Source organism: Ceratina calcarata, unplaced genomic scaffold (assembly GCF_001652005.2).
Source record: "Ceratina calcarata isolate Rehan_Ccalc_2016 unplaced genomic scaffold, ASM165200v1 scaffold289.2, whole genome shotgun sequence".
In the NCBI taxonomy this organism is placed as follows: Eukaryota; Metazoa; Arthropoda; class Insecta; order Hymenoptera; family Apidae; genus Ceratina; species Ceratina calcarata.
Genome location: NW_017151272.1, coordinates 944470 through 960541, shown reverse-complemented (window position 1 = coordinate 960541; position 16072 = coordinate 944470). Strand labels below are relative to the sequence as shown.

The window sequence follows — 16072 nt, the reverse complement described above, 5'->3', positions numbered from 1 at the left end:
CATCAGAAAAGCCCGGATGGCATCTGGCACACTGGCATCGGGATACGTTTGAACGAAGCACGCTACTACACGTTTCATTTCTCTCTCTGTGTGTGGCGGTCAACTGCTGCAACTTCCATAGTTTAACATCGTATTATTTTCTTTTCTATAATTAGATAAATACTATATCTTATCTCTCACATTTTGTAATAATATATAAACATCTGGTCCATTAGATTTATATCAACATATATAACATTCATAGAACATTTGTAGAATACAGTACATTGATTTACATTTCAATAATGATATGAGTTCGAGTTGAATCTGTAAAAGTATAACCATCCAAGAGTGGTATCATTTGTAACTTGCGAAAGAAATGCTAGACGCAGAAATGTCTTGTCGTTTAAATGACATTTTCTCGTTTCTGTTCTCGACCGTGATGTTTCCGTATCTCTTCTCTTCATCTTAATTTTCTCTGACTTTTTGTACACCGTATGACGCGATGTTGAGAAGCAACTTGATAGTCTTTGCGAACGATGCACTTCCCTACGCGGATAATACGCGCATCCCTCACCCCAAAGTGTGTGTGTGTGTGTATGTATGCGCGCGCGCGTATGTGTGTGATATTTGAGTGAATGCTATATACGTATATAAAATAAAATAATCATCACAGAAGTATTTTCTCCTCCCGCGCGCGCGCGCGTTCATCTTTCGACCGATTTTCGTGAACGGAGGACCGATGAATGTCAAGTATATCGAGCATGTCGACTATGTACATGAGAACCTGTAGTTAAGGAAGTTATCACATTTTGTGATCGTTATCATATATACGTTGGTTGAACCCATTTTCACCCCGCTTTGGACCGAAGTAAAGACAGAACTGATCGCAGAGACAGAGCCACTCCCGGCTCAGCCACCACCACCACCACCACCGGTAATTCACATGTATTTCGCAATAATTACACTTAACGTTATATAATGGCAGTATCGGTAACAAACGGAGTAACGGTAGTTAAACGAACCGAGTACAACAATGACACCCGTGAAACGCAATGACGCAAACACCATGATTAATGCGAGTTAGCGACACGAATTCCTTCGAGTTCGACGTTTATATTATGGCACAGTTCCGCGGCGGAATCACAAGTATCGCGCGGACGTAGACACAGGAAAAATGCAGAGCAGAGGGTCGGACGATTCACTCCTGCTGTTAGAGGGCAGCCAAAGTAGCGTTATCGTCTTCCACTGTCTGCAAACAACACGTGAAACATCTGTTTCTTGTTTTGCCGCTCACTCGGGAGAGCATGCGACGACGCCGCTAATAAAACACTGACAAATTTACATTCCATGCGTCACATATTAAAAACAAGTAACGAGAACGAGAGTCACACGTACGACGGTGAACCAGTTCGATGAACAATGAATAAATAATAAAACTGCTCAATGGCGGCGATACATCGAACCAACGAATACGTTGAATCATTCGAAGATTGAAAAATGTTTAGCAACGAGACGAGCAACCGATTTTTCCGATTTACAAACGTTCCATATATTGTACCATAATAACGTTCCGTTTTCGACAGCGACTTCAAACACTGACACTGTTCATAACCTACACTATAATGTGTCGTACGTCCCTCCTTTTGTTCCAGTGCCATTAATGAAACGTACTTTTCCTAATGAGTCGTATACTATGTACATGTGTATGTGTGTAGTATACGACTTATTACAGTATATCACGAATACCTAGTATGTATACTGTATACATATATGTACATATATACTATACATATAGAGGTATTTGTGAAAACGACGAAAACGTGTGTGTATAAATAAATAAATAAATAAATAAATAAATAAATAAATAAATAAATAAATAAATAAATAAATAAATAAATAAATAAATAAATAAATAAATAAATAAATAAATAAATAAATAAATAAATAAATAAATAAATAAATGAGTGAGTAAACCCCAGCCATGTATCAACAGCCATGCATGTTTCATAAATCAGAGTCACATTGAAACGAAAAAGTAGTACGCGATCGTTAGTTTAAAGAACCCAACCAAGAAATGAACGAGTTAATTGTTGAATGGGTCTCCTTGTATGAATTAAACTTATAACTTGGTTTCGATCGTTATGCTCCGTTAGTAAAACTAACGGTTTCAACGATGACTGACACGAAAAATGCATGAAATGAAAGCAAACCAGCACTGGTTGCAAGAGCATGCTATGCTACGCTACGCTACGATATGATCGACGATCGATGTTATCCACGAGTGTGTACTTACGTTTGCATTTTGAGGTGCCAACGTATGTTTGCTCATTACAATGGTGGTCGTTTTGAGATCTTTCGTGCCACCTGGTGATTTCGGCGGTACAACCATGTCAACGGGACTACTGGATTTGCTTACTAACGATTCGGCTGCTCTCACTACGTCCAATACCTGCGTGATTTCAACGTAACGAAATTCAAAAATTTCGTCGTAAATTTCTTTCAAGAGAAGTGAACAATGTTTCACTCCGACGTCTTTGTAACAACTTACTTTTTCTGGAGTAGACTTTTCTCTGTGCTCGAGCAACGCGCGTTCCCTCTCTTCTTGTTCCCACGCTATAAGTTCAGCTTTCATCTCTTGCTCTTGCCTGAGAGTCGCTGCTTCCTCGTCGTCACGATCCAAGCTGGACACGCTTTGCGACAACGATTTCGTACCGTCCGTCGTGGGCTCCTTCGTGAAATCTTTCTCGGCTCTAGATTCTTCTTCCTGTTTAGAATCTGTCCCGGAATCGCCGCCGGTTGGTAACGACATCGTCCCCGCTGGTTCGACGTCACTCTTGTCGTATCCTTTACAAACGACCAGTGTAATCGTATTCCCCGAACACCGTAATATGTTCACTGCTTCTTGGTGAGTGGCGCCCAATAACGATGTACCATTCACTTCCAACAGTCTCATGCCGACCTGCCGAGCGAAAACGAAATAGTAACGACGACCAGTTTATCTCAACGGGCAGCGACCAGCTGTTTAAAACGTATCTGAATCAACGTCACACACAATGATGTTGCCGAGTTTACCTTCAATCTTCCGTCCCTTTTAGCCGCACCGCCCGAGTTGATTTTTGATATGAAAACACCCTCGTCCGTGTGATCGAGAGGATTACCCTTTTGTCCCCGAAGGCCGCCTTTAATATGCATACCCAGCTTTTCTCCGGGCTCCTTTGTAATAGCTAATTCCTGAAATACGACGCAAATGTCGTATCAAGCAAAACAACTTTATTCGTCGCCGTCTCGTTTCACATTTCGCACCTCGGCCCTCACAAAAACTTTCTTATTCCCTCCGTTTGTTTATATCTTTATTCTACTAGATTTTTTTAATGCCGAGATAGATACATACATCACACATATGATCTAGATCTGGACTGTGATTTCATTTCGTTCGTGACGTGATCGCATTCACTCTATTCGCTTGTAATCAATTAGCAGAAAGCGATTTAGCGGAGAGCGAGTAGAGAGTTCTCTAGTTTTCATCTACTAAAGTAAGCGACTAAGTACTATTACTATTGTGACTGGTCGCGATTCTGTGCCGAGGTTTTTCGCAGCCTTCGCGAGATGAAACAACGACAAGCGTGGCGTCCAGAAATAAAAATAACAGGTCAAATAAAATCGAGTACTTACTGTCACAGGGATGTACTCTATTTCGACCAGCTTGTAGGACAAATTATAGATACGATAGCATTAGGTGACGGGGCGTAACAAAATTCGATCATAAGTGATGCACTGTTTGCGAATCGCGGTAAGCGTTATCATCGTCGATTGATGTATGCACGTACATGCACCTCTCACCGAATTTCGTCCTCATGAAACGCGCGCGCGCACGAACTTGACAGTTTGACCGAAGGCAGTTTTACCTTGGGATCACGATCGATCAATTGTACGCGTAGTAGACGTAAACAATTTATTTGTTTCGTCGTCTGAGATTGAAACCCTCGAACGCGTGAAACGTTACAGGGTATCGACAAGCGTGACATAGTAAACATTCGTAGTGATTCGTGAATCGTCACATTTCTTAAGCGTGTTGTCCTCTGTTTAATAAGCTACTTCGCAAAGTCAAGAAGCAAGAACGGTGTGTGTGTGTGTGTGTGTGTGTGTGCGTGGCGCGCGCGCGCGTGAGTGAGTGACTAACAGGCACGTAACGATCAAACGTAGAATCGCGTCGCTTGGTACCTGGTAATTTTCCGGTAATGGATCGTGTTGAACGGTAAGCACGATTTGGTCCTCGGGTCGCAGAAGTTCCATCACAGCTTCTTGATGAGTAGCTTTCGTCACGTCTGTACCGTTCACCTTTAGTATCCGATCGCCCATTCTCAATTTACCAGACTTCGCGGCTATACCGCCAGGCACGACCTAACCGATTCGACGCAACAATAATTTCTACATTATTATCACCGCAAACGATCTTCTACACTCGACGTTCAACGAGAACGTAGTAATACGAGAGGCTTACATGAGATATAAAAATTCCAGGTTCCTTTGCACCGAACGGTGTGCAAGAATGATCCGTACCACCGATGATACTGAATCCTAGGGATCCTTCTTTCACGAGAACAACGTCCTAAAAATGATCGTCCAAACGTTAAAACGAATATTCGTCTGCGTGCGAATACGTTCTCGCTCCCGCTTCAGAGACCATACGAATGAAATTTCAAAACAGCGAGGGACACGCGTGCAGTGCGAGTTTATATTCCTCGCGCGAGAGAATACGTTACGAACTTACGCTACTTACCCATTTCCATGCCAGGGGATAAGCACCGAGATGTACGAGTGAATCAATGTACTGATAAAATAACATTCCTTGTACGAGCAATTTCTACCAAGTATCAGTTTGATAATACATCGTTTATAGAAAATCATCGAGATGATCATCGAACCGAAAGTCAGGTAAATTTCAAATATTTAAGCATGCAACGAACGCAAATACATTTCACAACGAGAAACTCGAATGTAACGCTTGGACGTCTGGGTCTCTTCTCATAAAATGCTACCAAGCATCGACCAACAAGTGTACAGGTCGAAAATCGAAGATGATAATTGATAAAGTTATGTTACGTCTTCGATTAAACATGCAAGAGGAGAACAACCATTTCACCACCAATAACGATTTTCAACGATACAAGAATAATTATCCCGTAGATAAACAAAAAACGACTGATTACACTGAAATCTGTTCTGCAACAACGGGATGACACTGTCATCGAAACGATTAGTCAAAATCGTGTGATTATCGTCCGAAGCATGGAAATAAGTTAATAAATCAGAACCAAATACTTGACGTTTACCTAAGTTATTAAAAAGGTGCAAACTATTTCCGTTTTAAACGACAAGAAAATGATTACAATCTCACGTATAATAAAAGCTAGAAGACGAGTATTCGTGAAATCATTCCATTTTATAGAATGTAAACAGAGAATAAAAAATTAATCGAATCTGTATCTGAACTTCTATTTTGAATTGCACGTGCGACTGCGACCATAACAACGAGATCCATGCATCTAGCTACCAAGCCTCACATACCTCGATGATCACCGGTGGTACCAACTGATTTTCTGTGACCCTAGTCACGACGGTCTCGGTGAGGGTGCTCTTTGTGATGGTCTCGGTAACTTTACCGAGTGTGGTGGGGGCCGGAGGAAAGTTAACGTCTCCCGGTATATTGTCAGGCTGCTTTATTGTCACTGTCACGATAGGACCTTGATGGGAATCTGGTGATGGCGAGGAGGTAGCAGGACGAAGGAAATGAGCAGGGATCATAGCCTGAAATTCTTCGTTGGTGATTGGCTTCGGTACCTGTATGTCATCTTGCTGCTGGGGTGACGTCGACCTAGGCTCTGTAGAAGATGTGGGCGTCGAACTCGCGGTTGTCGCGATCGTTGGCTGCGAAATGCTATGCCTCGGGGCTGGTTGTGGATGCGGCGGCAGCGGCGATTGGCTGTTTGGCAATATCGATGAGATATTCTTAACGCTCGTAGATTCTGTGACACCATTCATTTTCGGCAATGTCTCCGTGATATTGGATTTCATCGGCGGCGGGGGCGTTTTCGAGGTGGGGCTCGGAGATAAAGTTCGATCGGCGTCCATCGAGCGTCGGTATCCGGTGTAACTGCCACCGGTGGCGGCGGTGCCGCCGCCGGGTCTACTCGCTATGTAACTGTTCGCGTTATACAATCCTGTGTACGGTTTAGGAGCACCGATCACTCGCGGCGACTTTTCCGACGGCGTTACTACCGCGGCGACCGTTGTTACCGCGTTTGCTTGCGAAAGCGGAATTTCACGTTCCACCACTAATCTCACGAATCTCTCCAAACCCGTTAGCAAAGCAACCGCTTGCTCGTGTTTGGCACCTCTCATTTCCACTCCGTTAATCTGTAACGACGACGACGACGAAGAGACCCGATAAATAATAATAATAATGTTAGAAGACGACGCAAACAGAAGCGAGAGCGATCGTGTGAAATGCCGATACTCACGGATATCACTTTGTCTCCGACCAGCAATTTACCATCCTTCTGGGCAACGCCGCCTTCGGTTATTCTTGAAATATATATTGCCTATACAAACAACGAGTCAAGGCTGAGCATTCGTCTGTTCGTTTCGAAACGAGGTAATTGTAGAAAATGATTTTCATTGATTCGATCACTCACATCGCTATTGTCTTTGAATGGCGGTGAACCTTCTCCGCCGGCAATACTAAATCCTAGTCCATTTTGGTCCCGTATCAACGTCGTATGGACAAGCACAGATACCATTGATTCGCTGCCGCCAGACTTTGTCGACGATATAGGCTCGGGAATTTTTTTCGCCTAAATTCCGAGAGGATCATATTAATCAATTTCAATTTTCTATTTTCAAACTGATACAACAGTGTAAGTACGACTATGTTAGATCCGTCCCCTCCCCCCCAACCACGTTGTACCTTAACAGTAGTATCGTCAAGTGAAGCGTCGCCATTTTCTAAATTATGTGGTAAGCCTACGGATGAAACGTGAGACGTCGCGCTTGGAGCTCTACTCGTACTTAAACTAGAGCACACCGAGTCTTTTTTCGACGCCTATTAATAAAGCGATACATCGATACGAATAATGTTAATGATCCATCCAAGGTGACATACGCGAGTCTGATAAAACCTGCGTTAAGTACCTGTTCGTATGACGACGGTGGCAGCAGCGGCGGCGGCGGCGGTACTATCCTCGTAACTTCCCTTTGTACCACTAATACAAGGGTACGTCCGCAAGCTTTCAAAACTTCAACGGCGTCGTAATGCCCTACGTTCACTACTGAAACACCGTTCACGGATAATACTTTGTCCTCCACTTTTAAACCTGCTAAATCTGCTGGTCCACCTGTGTACGGTATACGGAACGAAAAAGGAGTGTTCTGTTACGTCGCTGCTGCGAATCTCGTTATGGAAGACGTGAAACGTGTCCAAACGTTTGATATCAATTTAAGAAAGCGAAAGTTGAAAGCGGTCGTTACCTTCTGTGACCCTGGAAATGAAAATGCCTTCGTCGTCACCTTTGAAAGGTGTCGAACCGATGCCACCGGCTATCGACAAACCCAAACCACCTGTCGTCCTTTCGATATGAATTTCATATTGTTCCTCTCGAACTTCTATCGTTGGCTCTACATCGGAAGTCGCACCTGTTGTATATAACGTAAGAATTTAATTATCGTCATTGCCACATTTAAACTAGTGCTGCTTTACACCGACATTTTTTTAATTTCATTTTCCTCTTTACGAAGCACCGGTATTTCTTTGGCATCTTCTGACGGTCACAATTACGAGCGTCACGCATACGCCATATCTGTGTGTGATATTGGTTACATTTTTATCGAACGTTTATTACTTTACACGATTTCGCGCTGTGCCAAGATACTGTACCACGGACTGATAATGACTGGACGTGTGCGATAAGATAGGATAGAACTTGGTGGAAGGAGGATTTATCTTATCATCGTCGTGTACTGTTTGCTGTTAGCGATTACGAAGAAGCGATCGTATCGAAACGTTTGGAATTGGCTGTGCCATTTAACGCGGTAGTTTGCGACCACGATCGAAAGCTATTGTGATGTCGTCGTGGAAAGATCTTTGTTAAATCGTTAATTCAGCGACGGCGATCGTTAAGAGGTCAGGGTCAAATCGGAATTGTAATTGCTTTACCTACCTTGGCTCTGAGTGTCAAAATTCTCTGTTGGATCCGCGGGTGCTGTAGACGTAGACGTGGGGAGCACCTCCTCGTTCTTCTTCATAAGTGCCTAATACACGTTACACACAAATACGTCATGTATCAACGTATATATACACAGTGTTGTATATGTATGTATATTTATTTAACGAACTTGTTTCAGATAGATAGAACCTAATTACCTGCGCAATAATGGAAGCCACTTTTTCTTTATCCGCTGCATGGATACGTTTGTTTTTCAAGTGATGCGGAGTGTCTCTACGGTGAAGCCTATTTGGCCTGTTTGAATCGGTGTTAGCACCATCCATATCCTCCGCTATTGAAAATTCTACGTGCCTCTGTGTATCCTCGTTTTCGGATTCCTCCTCCTCGTCCTCCTCCTCCTCCTCCTCCTCCACGTCTTCTTCTTCCTCCCGTTCCTGGCCCCCGTGCCCCTCTTTCCCGCTTCCAACTTGGAGTTCGGATACCGATTTCTCGACATCAATCATATCCTAATACGACGAAATCGGTTTATCACATGAATCATATCGTAACCGATAAGGCAAATAAATAAATAAATAAAAACATTGATAAACCATAGCCGATACAAATACGTACAACGTTCGATTCTGTAATATACTGATTAGAAAGCGCTTGTTCCGTTTGTTCAGCGTTGCTAGACCGGAGATCTTCGCCACCAGTGCCACCGCCGGCAGGTACGATGTTTTCGTTTTGTTCGTTATTTACAGATTCAGGGTTCAGCCGGGATTCGCCATGGTCCATTTTACCTTCCGTCAAATCGTTAGGCTTTGACGTGTCAGTCTCGTTGGTTTTGTCTAAACCAAATGTTTGAGAAACATCCTAAGAAATTGTGCAAAGTCAATGAAAGGTGAGCTAGAGACCACCCGTCGTCGTCGTCGTCGTCGTCAGGTATCGTGCACACCCGCCGCCGTGAATTTCAATCGATTGTATTACCTGTTCATCGGTAGACGCCGATCGACTGTCGTTCTTTCCTTTACCAAACAATTTATGAGCTTTTGCTTTCAATTCTTTGGGATGAGGTGTATTTTGTCGTACAAACGGCGTCTAAAATGTGTAAGCGTAAAACGGGTAAATAATACACTTCCTTTTTTTATTGTGCGTGATGATTTTTAATACAACGAGTCGTAAGAACGGTAACGGTCCCAACATGTCACGTATCTCGTGAAGGTCCTCAACTTCGATACGACGAATCTAACGAATCTAGGAGATTTGATCATCATGTGCAGCTTTCTCACCTCCTTATCGGTTTCTGGAGGTTCGTCCGTAAATTTCACGGAATGCGTTCGCGACGCTTCTTTTTCCTGCCAGCCCTCGTCATCGCTACCACTACCAGCCAACTCGCGCATTTCACCGTCTTGAATGGCGTCCCTCATTCCAGCAAGCATACCGAGTCTTCCCGCCGCCGAATCTAAAGTACACACGACATGCGCGTGTACGTACATAGACAAAAACGTTATGTATGCGTCGCCAACGCTGCCACGTTATATCGTAACAAACAGAGAACAAAACCCAAACGTATATATCTCATCGTCACGTTTACGTCTCTCTTACTAACCATCGTGAGTTTCCAACTGTGGTAAAAGGAAACAAACCAATACGTCTTGACCAGTTTCTTCGTCGACGTCCGTTTGAAAAGTAAGCATCGGTTGTGCCTGATTCTTACTTAACCATACTGCCTTCAAGTTTAAATTGATCAAGGAGTATGGCAAGTACTGCAATCTGAAAACAATGAAAGCAGAACCGGAAACCGGTGTTCGACAGTTGGATGAAACATGTTCGGATGATGGCACACGATGGTTGAAATGATTATAGCAAGCCGCGTACCTATTCCCAGATACATCCAACACGTGAAGGGCGGTACACTGTCCAACTTCGATCGGAAGATATTGGAGTTTATTATCTCTCAAAGACAGTACACCTAACTGTTTCAAATTTCCTGAAACGAATAGAACGTGTGTCATAATTTCAGTAGATCGGTGGAACAAGACTGAGTCGACTCGATTCGAGATATCGAGTGTTAGAGACGACGCTAGTCAGCAGTCCCTTACCGATTTCTGGAGGAAGCGATTGCAAACTATTTCTATCGACATTCAAATTATTTAAATTACGAAGTTCTCCTATCGTCGACGGTAATTCCAATAGAAAATTTTCCGTCAGGATCAACTCTTGCAAGTTTTCACAGCTGCAATGGTAGATGAACACACAGCAGAATATTATCGCGTGTAACAAATCATAGAATTAATTTCGGTCGGCGACGACTTGCATCCTGCGCATACATACGCACAAACACACACACACACACACACAGAGTCTCTCTCGTACACGGTTTAACCTTACCTGCCTGTATTTGAATTTAAGGAAGAAAGTCTATTTTGGTCGACTTTGAGAATCGTCAGTTTTCTCAGTTCCCCAAGTCCGTCGGGTAATTTCTCGATAACGTTCTGCGACAAATGCAGATCTGTTAAAGATTCTAAACCACCTATTTCTTCCGGCAGATCCTCCAAACGGTTTTCCGATACATCCAGACACACCAATGCCTTTAATTGCCCGATCTCCGGTGGCAAATGCTGCAGGTGGTTATGATCCAGCCATAATTCTTGCAACGCCGGTAATTTTCCTATATGCGGTGGCTACAACAACAAAACAAAAGCGGCGACTCGTTAGAAAGACCTGTTGCCTCTACCGCGGCCTACCTGGTGTCTTAACGGCCCAGGTCGACCTTCGATCGCAATTCAATTAACATTCCGATTACCAAAACGTCCATGTCGTTTTCGCCCAGATCCAGTCGCTCCAATTTGTGTAGTTGTGAAAACGATTCCGGCAACGATTTCAGCAAATTTTCCCTCAACTCCAATGATTGCAACGACTCCAAGCTACGAACAATCGACGTGTGCGAACACATTCACCAGTTAATACTAGAGACGCAGCGAGATTCGATTAAAGGCGAGCGCGCATAAGTTAAAACGCGATTAAACTGCGTTCTCCGGGTTCTAGTTCTAGTTACCTTCCGAAATCGGGCGGCAGATTCGTAAGCGACAAATCGTTAAGTCCCAGAACAGTCAAGTTTCTTAATTGCACGAACCCCGCTGGGAGTCTGCAAAGATACGTCCTCTCTTTCACATCTAATTTCTCAGCATACCACTACCTGCATCTCTGCTACTACTACTACTACTACTACTACTACTACTAGTACTACGCCTGACAGCAAGCAGCAGCAGCAGGTGTAGGTACACGGATAGATACAAGTTCACTATTTCACCTTTGAATCGGATTGCCGCTAAAATCCGCCACCTGAAGTGCCCGTAAATTCTTGATGCTCTCAGGAATGTCCGATATATCTGGAACCAACGAAAAACATAAATGGAATAAATCGCGACGCGAACGGTCGAAACGAACGCGTGAAACGTGTGACCTCGCCTAGTCAAATTCGATTCGATTTTCGTGGCCTGGCAACGATTTCCAACGATTCCCTCCTCCGCCTGCTCCTACCGCTTCCCGCTTTTCGTTCGTCCCGTTGTTCCCCACTGGAAAAATGAGCTGATCGTCGCTCGCGTGCTCGCGACAAATTTACGTCTAATTAATCGTGGTTCGACGTAACGTCGACGATTAATTAATTTACAACAGTCTGCTTCTGACGCACGACGACAAATTCCTTCGTGAAAAATAACCACCATCGTTGATCTAAACAACTGGCCTGCTGCTGCATAAAAATGCAGGAAGCTGCACGCTGTACCGTGGACGAAATAATAGCTAATACCTATCGTTATCACGCTACCATGTATCGCCGCGTATATACCTACGCCTATTACACTTATACGTATACATCGACCATCGTAATCGCCAGCTGCGTTTATGAAAGAATTTTTCGAGTCGATAAGATCGAGAAGTATACGAGGAGTACATACAAGTGAGTTACAGCACCGCTGAGTGTACTATAGCAGATAGTACGTACCATGATACGTATAACTGTGGTACACGCACGTGTCACCTGACGACGGATGCATCCGTGGTGTACGGAGATACAAACGCGCAGAAAACGGTTAAGGATGTATTGGCTATACAGTCAATCCCAAAAGTTTATGTACCTTAGAAAAACGCATTTCCTATAATTAAAAAAAAATCAGACGTTGGAAGAATAATGCTAATAACAAATAGCTACGTGCTAAAAAGTATAGAAGGAAATATCCAATTAAGTATTGACGCTGACGAAAATTTTTTTTTTTCAAACTTGCGAAAAATGTATCAAATAAAAGTTGTTTTCCTTCTAACTTCGATATTTAATGAGTTACATATGATTACTTGGCATTTTATTGATGTTGACAAAATCCGACCATCCCAGCGTCGAAANCCTCCCTCCTGTCCGTTCATCGGATCTTTTTGTTCCCGAAAGGATGTTAATGATGGGTGGTGAGCAAAGCTGTCTGAGGATATTTTATATGTACATGCAGACGACGACAACGAAGAGACGTCCTCCCGTCCGCCATCGTCCCCATAAATGCTCGGCTGGAGTTTCACCGGATAGGTGTACGTGCACGACAAGTATATTGTGTACGTACTTACTGTACCTACGTGTATGCATCTATATCGAATATGTGCCGACCTTTATCGATTGATAACCGCTTTCTGTCTGGCTGACTGCACGGTGCACACAGCACACCGTGGTGGACGTCGTGCATCGAGAAAACGATACTCTCATCTCATGGGTCCTTGCGGTTAAAATATCTCTGCTCGGGCGCTACGATTACAGTGGCCTACGTCGCCGCGCTCCCCGCCGTTAGATTCGATTTGCAGCGCAGACGGTGAACAATCGACGTTTCAATTGCCTTAAAATAATTAAAACGAGGTCCTACGCTTTCCAACAACGCTCCGAGTAACCACCGCCATCCGACGATGCGCTTCAACTATACTCGCTTTTTTCGGTTCTCGAAACAATCCACGCACTCGAGCAGGAATTACGCGAACTTATTGCGGAATCGTTTTGTTGTCTCCCACCGCGCGCCCTCTTCGCCGCGATAATTCGAATTTTTTAGATCCCGAGTTCCACCCTCCTCCTTCCTCCTTCCTCTTCTTCCTCCAATCGGCTTTATTCGTAACTTTACGTAACTTCAGTGACCATTACCGAATCTCGGTCGATCGCCACGCACGCTAGATCTATCGTACCGATTATTATCCATTTCTAATTAAACAACCGGTAAATAACACAGATCAACGGCGTCAACCACTGTAAACATTATAAATAGCGCGAAACATCCACCCTCGGCCTTTGCCTGATTTACGTATCTACTACGTACTACCTTGGAATAAGAGCAGGCAGCAGCGGCCTGTGGCCCGAGGCCGCGTGTATCGCACACTATTAGCAGTCGTGCACACGCACTAATTTTCAGCGAACAGGATTCGTTGTCACCGCAACGACCGTGGATCGTGGACATGAAAACCGAAAAATCATGCCGACGTGTTTTTGCACAATTTTTAATCACTAGATAAAAACGAGTAAGTAACCGAATGCCGCGAAGAATCCGGACGAGAAAACAAACACGCTCAGGAATTTAAAGACTTCCGTTATCTCTCTCTCTCTCTTTTGAACAGACTAATTTACGACGTAAACAAATTTAACACCACATTTTTCACCTATTTTTGGTATCGCCTTCATCTCGTTTCCCGCGTATCGTCTCCGCTTATCGTTTACACGTCGTGGCGGATCGAACGATCAGTGATCAAAGAAGAAGAAACGGTCGATCCGGCAATCGAACAACTTATAAAGTAGAACGTGCGATCCAATGCGCGCGTGACTCGCAAGGGATGTTTCTTCTTTCAACGTCTGTCGGATCGAGGACCTTCTTCCCCCGTCAAATTGATGAGATCGAATGTTAACAGATAATGAGGACCCAGTCGCGATACTTGCTCCGATCTCTTCTTCGATCAGAAGGAATCGTCGCGTTATAAAAGAATCGCGCGCAATGATCATCGCAGAGAAGCTTTGAGAAAGATCCGATTATTTTGAGAGGAGGAGAAAAGGTAGAGAGGAAAAAGAAACTACTACGCGAGGTACGTACGGGGCGGGGGTAGGGGCGCAGGTACACGCGCGCACGAGCTACGTTCTTATGTAACGCAATGTGCAACACGTGAAGCGATGAACTCGCTGGGATGTTCACAACCTGGAATTTTTTCTCTACCGGCGCGGTGTCGACGGGTGATTCATCCCTCTATTCTACTCTCTACATGTACACTGGCCCGGCCATGCGATACGTATCTAGTACATACATATCGTTTCTTGCAACGACCGTTGCAACGCTTAATACGATATATGATGCGATGTCATCGAGTCAATTGGTGCAACCGGCGCACCTGTGTCCGCTTGGCCATACCGTACGCAGCCGTAAAAAATGATAGTCGCCCGACACGATGCGATGGTAAGGAGAGAAAAAAGAAAGGGAATGAAATCTCTGGTTGCATTCCGATCGGTCGTCGCATCCTCTCCGTGCGTTGCACCGTCGTTGCGAGTGCAACGGCTCTCATTAATGGGGAGTAGGTTTCCTGAACCCGAACCTGTTGCTACAAACACGTATGCATGCAGCATGTACTACGCTACTACACATGCTGCTACTGTGTAAATGGATATATAGATCTATCTATCTATATCTATCGCACGCAAACATGTTTTCACTGTCAACCGCTGACGCTGACCGCCGCTACCGATTAGATGATGATGATGAGACCAGATTACTTATGCTTCCACGCGTAAACGCGCGACGCATATAAAAACGCATTGAAACTTGGTGCTCAGGACGACTACGACGCGACGATGAACCACGAGCGAAATTAGGGCACGCAACGAAGATCTGTGCGCGACATCGCAGTGCAAGCGTTCACACGCACGTGCGTGGGTGGCTTCGATCAAGTTTTCTATGAACTCGAACCTGTTGCGGTCGCGGTCGCGGTTTATATCTTCCACGATCACGCAACAAGTTTTCATTGGATCGCGTGTGGCCAGTTTCTTTCTTACGTTAGCCTCGCGTACGTATGCGAGTTGCACTTTTAGCACGATGCAGGTTTCCACGCGAACGACACGAGGAAATGATGCTGCGGCGACGGCAGCAACCGCGGTAGTCGGTTGAAAACCGGAGAAGAGACGGAGTAAAGCTTTCAGCTCTAACACTAACGCGATCTCGGAATGATACGCTCGCTGAATTTCGTACCGGAACCGGAAAACTCCAGGTACACCCCACGTCCGTAGGCGCGATCATATTAATTGAATGTTAAACTGCATGGCTTAGCGAGCTCCTGAATTTCGATTTCAAGCGTAGTTCTGGGACACACCCTCGACGCACGGGAGGAAACGGGTCTCCAGGTTTCCAGTTCAGATCAATTTCCACTCGACTCCACTTCTCCTACGGACACTCGTCCTTGTCCTCCTCGTGGCCAACGTGTCAGGCCGTTTAACGAGCGCGCGACCGCGAAGCGTCCGTCAAGTGCGCGAGAGTGCTATTCTCGAAGTTATCTCGCATAATAATAATTTGTAACAATTTTTGCAAATATCGGTTCAACTTGGCTTGCGTCCGTTCCCCTAATCGCGATTCTGTCTACTAACACGGTAACGTTAATTGATTTATCGAATTAAGTACACGACGCGCTCGCGTCCCCGCACCCCTCAACGCGGATCGATCACTTTTAAGCTTCAAGCTTTAACAATTAACCGCAGCAGTAGGTCGAACTACCTATACGAACGATTCTACGTCTCATTGTCGTCGCCGGTCTCGAATCTTTTCTCGGTCGCGTTTTAACGAGCGTCGACCGTCGCATCTCATTCGCCGCCGATACATATGACACGACTG

General features: G+C 44.6%; 1 protein-coding gene across 14 annotated transcripts in view; it reads right to left on the bottom strand.

Annotated features, from left to right (window-relative positions):
• Window positions 1-16072, bottom strand: part of scrib (scribble planar cell polarity protein) — a 44289-nt gene that overhangs the window by 6042 nt on the left and 22175 nt on the right. For 9 of the 14 annotated variants that reach the window (XR_001916554.2, XM_026812527.1, XM_018022454.2 and 6 more), the window contains exons 3-26: window positions 11500-11578; window positions 11245-11334; window positions 10993-11113; window positions 10578-10870; window positions 10289-10422; window positions 10065-10176; window positions 9796-9959; window positions 9476-9648; window positions 9174-9284; window positions 8817-9059; window positions 8402-8710; window positions 8199-8289; window positions 7510-7674; window positions 7174-7376; window positions 6950-7084; window positions 6678-6836; window positions 6504-6584; window positions 5551-6399; window positions 4484-4591; window positions 4204-4383; window positions 3655-3684; window positions 3055-3213; window positions 2531-2941; window positions 2276-2431 (exon numbers count right to left, since the gene is read on the bottom strand). Coding sequence is in view for 13 of the 14 variants with exons in the window: in XM_026812527.1 (XP_026668328.1) it covers window positions 2276-2431; window positions 2531-2941; window positions 3055-3213; window positions 3655-3684; window positions 4204-4383; window positions 4484-4591; window positions 5551-6399; window positions 6504-6584; window positions 6678-6836; window positions 6950-7084; window positions 7174-7376; window positions 7510-7674; window positions 8199-8289; window positions 8402-8710; window positions 8817-9059; window positions 9174-9284; window positions 9476-9648; window positions 9796-9959; window positions 10065-10176; window positions 10289-10422; window positions 10578-10870; window positions 10993-11113; window positions 11245-11334; window positions 11500-11578 (4556 nt within the window). In the remaining variant the exon portion in view is untranslated. Of the gene's footprint in view, window positions 1-2275; window positions 2432-2530; window positions 2942-3054; window positions 3214-3654; window positions 3685-4203; window positions 4384-4483; window positions 4592-5550; window positions 6400-6503; window positions 6585-6677; window positions 6837-6949; window positions 7085-7173; window positions 7377-7509; window positions 7675-8198; window positions 8290-8401; window positions 8711-8816; window positions 9060-9173; window positions 9285-9475; window positions 9649-9795; window positions 9960-10064; window positions 10177-10288; window positions 10423-10577; window positions 10871-10992; window positions 11114-11244; window positions 11335-11499; window positions 11579-12192; window positions 12324-12840; window positions 15403-16072 lie in introns of those variants that run through there. The other 5 variants (XM_026812529.1, XM_026812530.1, XM_026812531.1 and 2 more) reach the window with 5 other exon arrangements.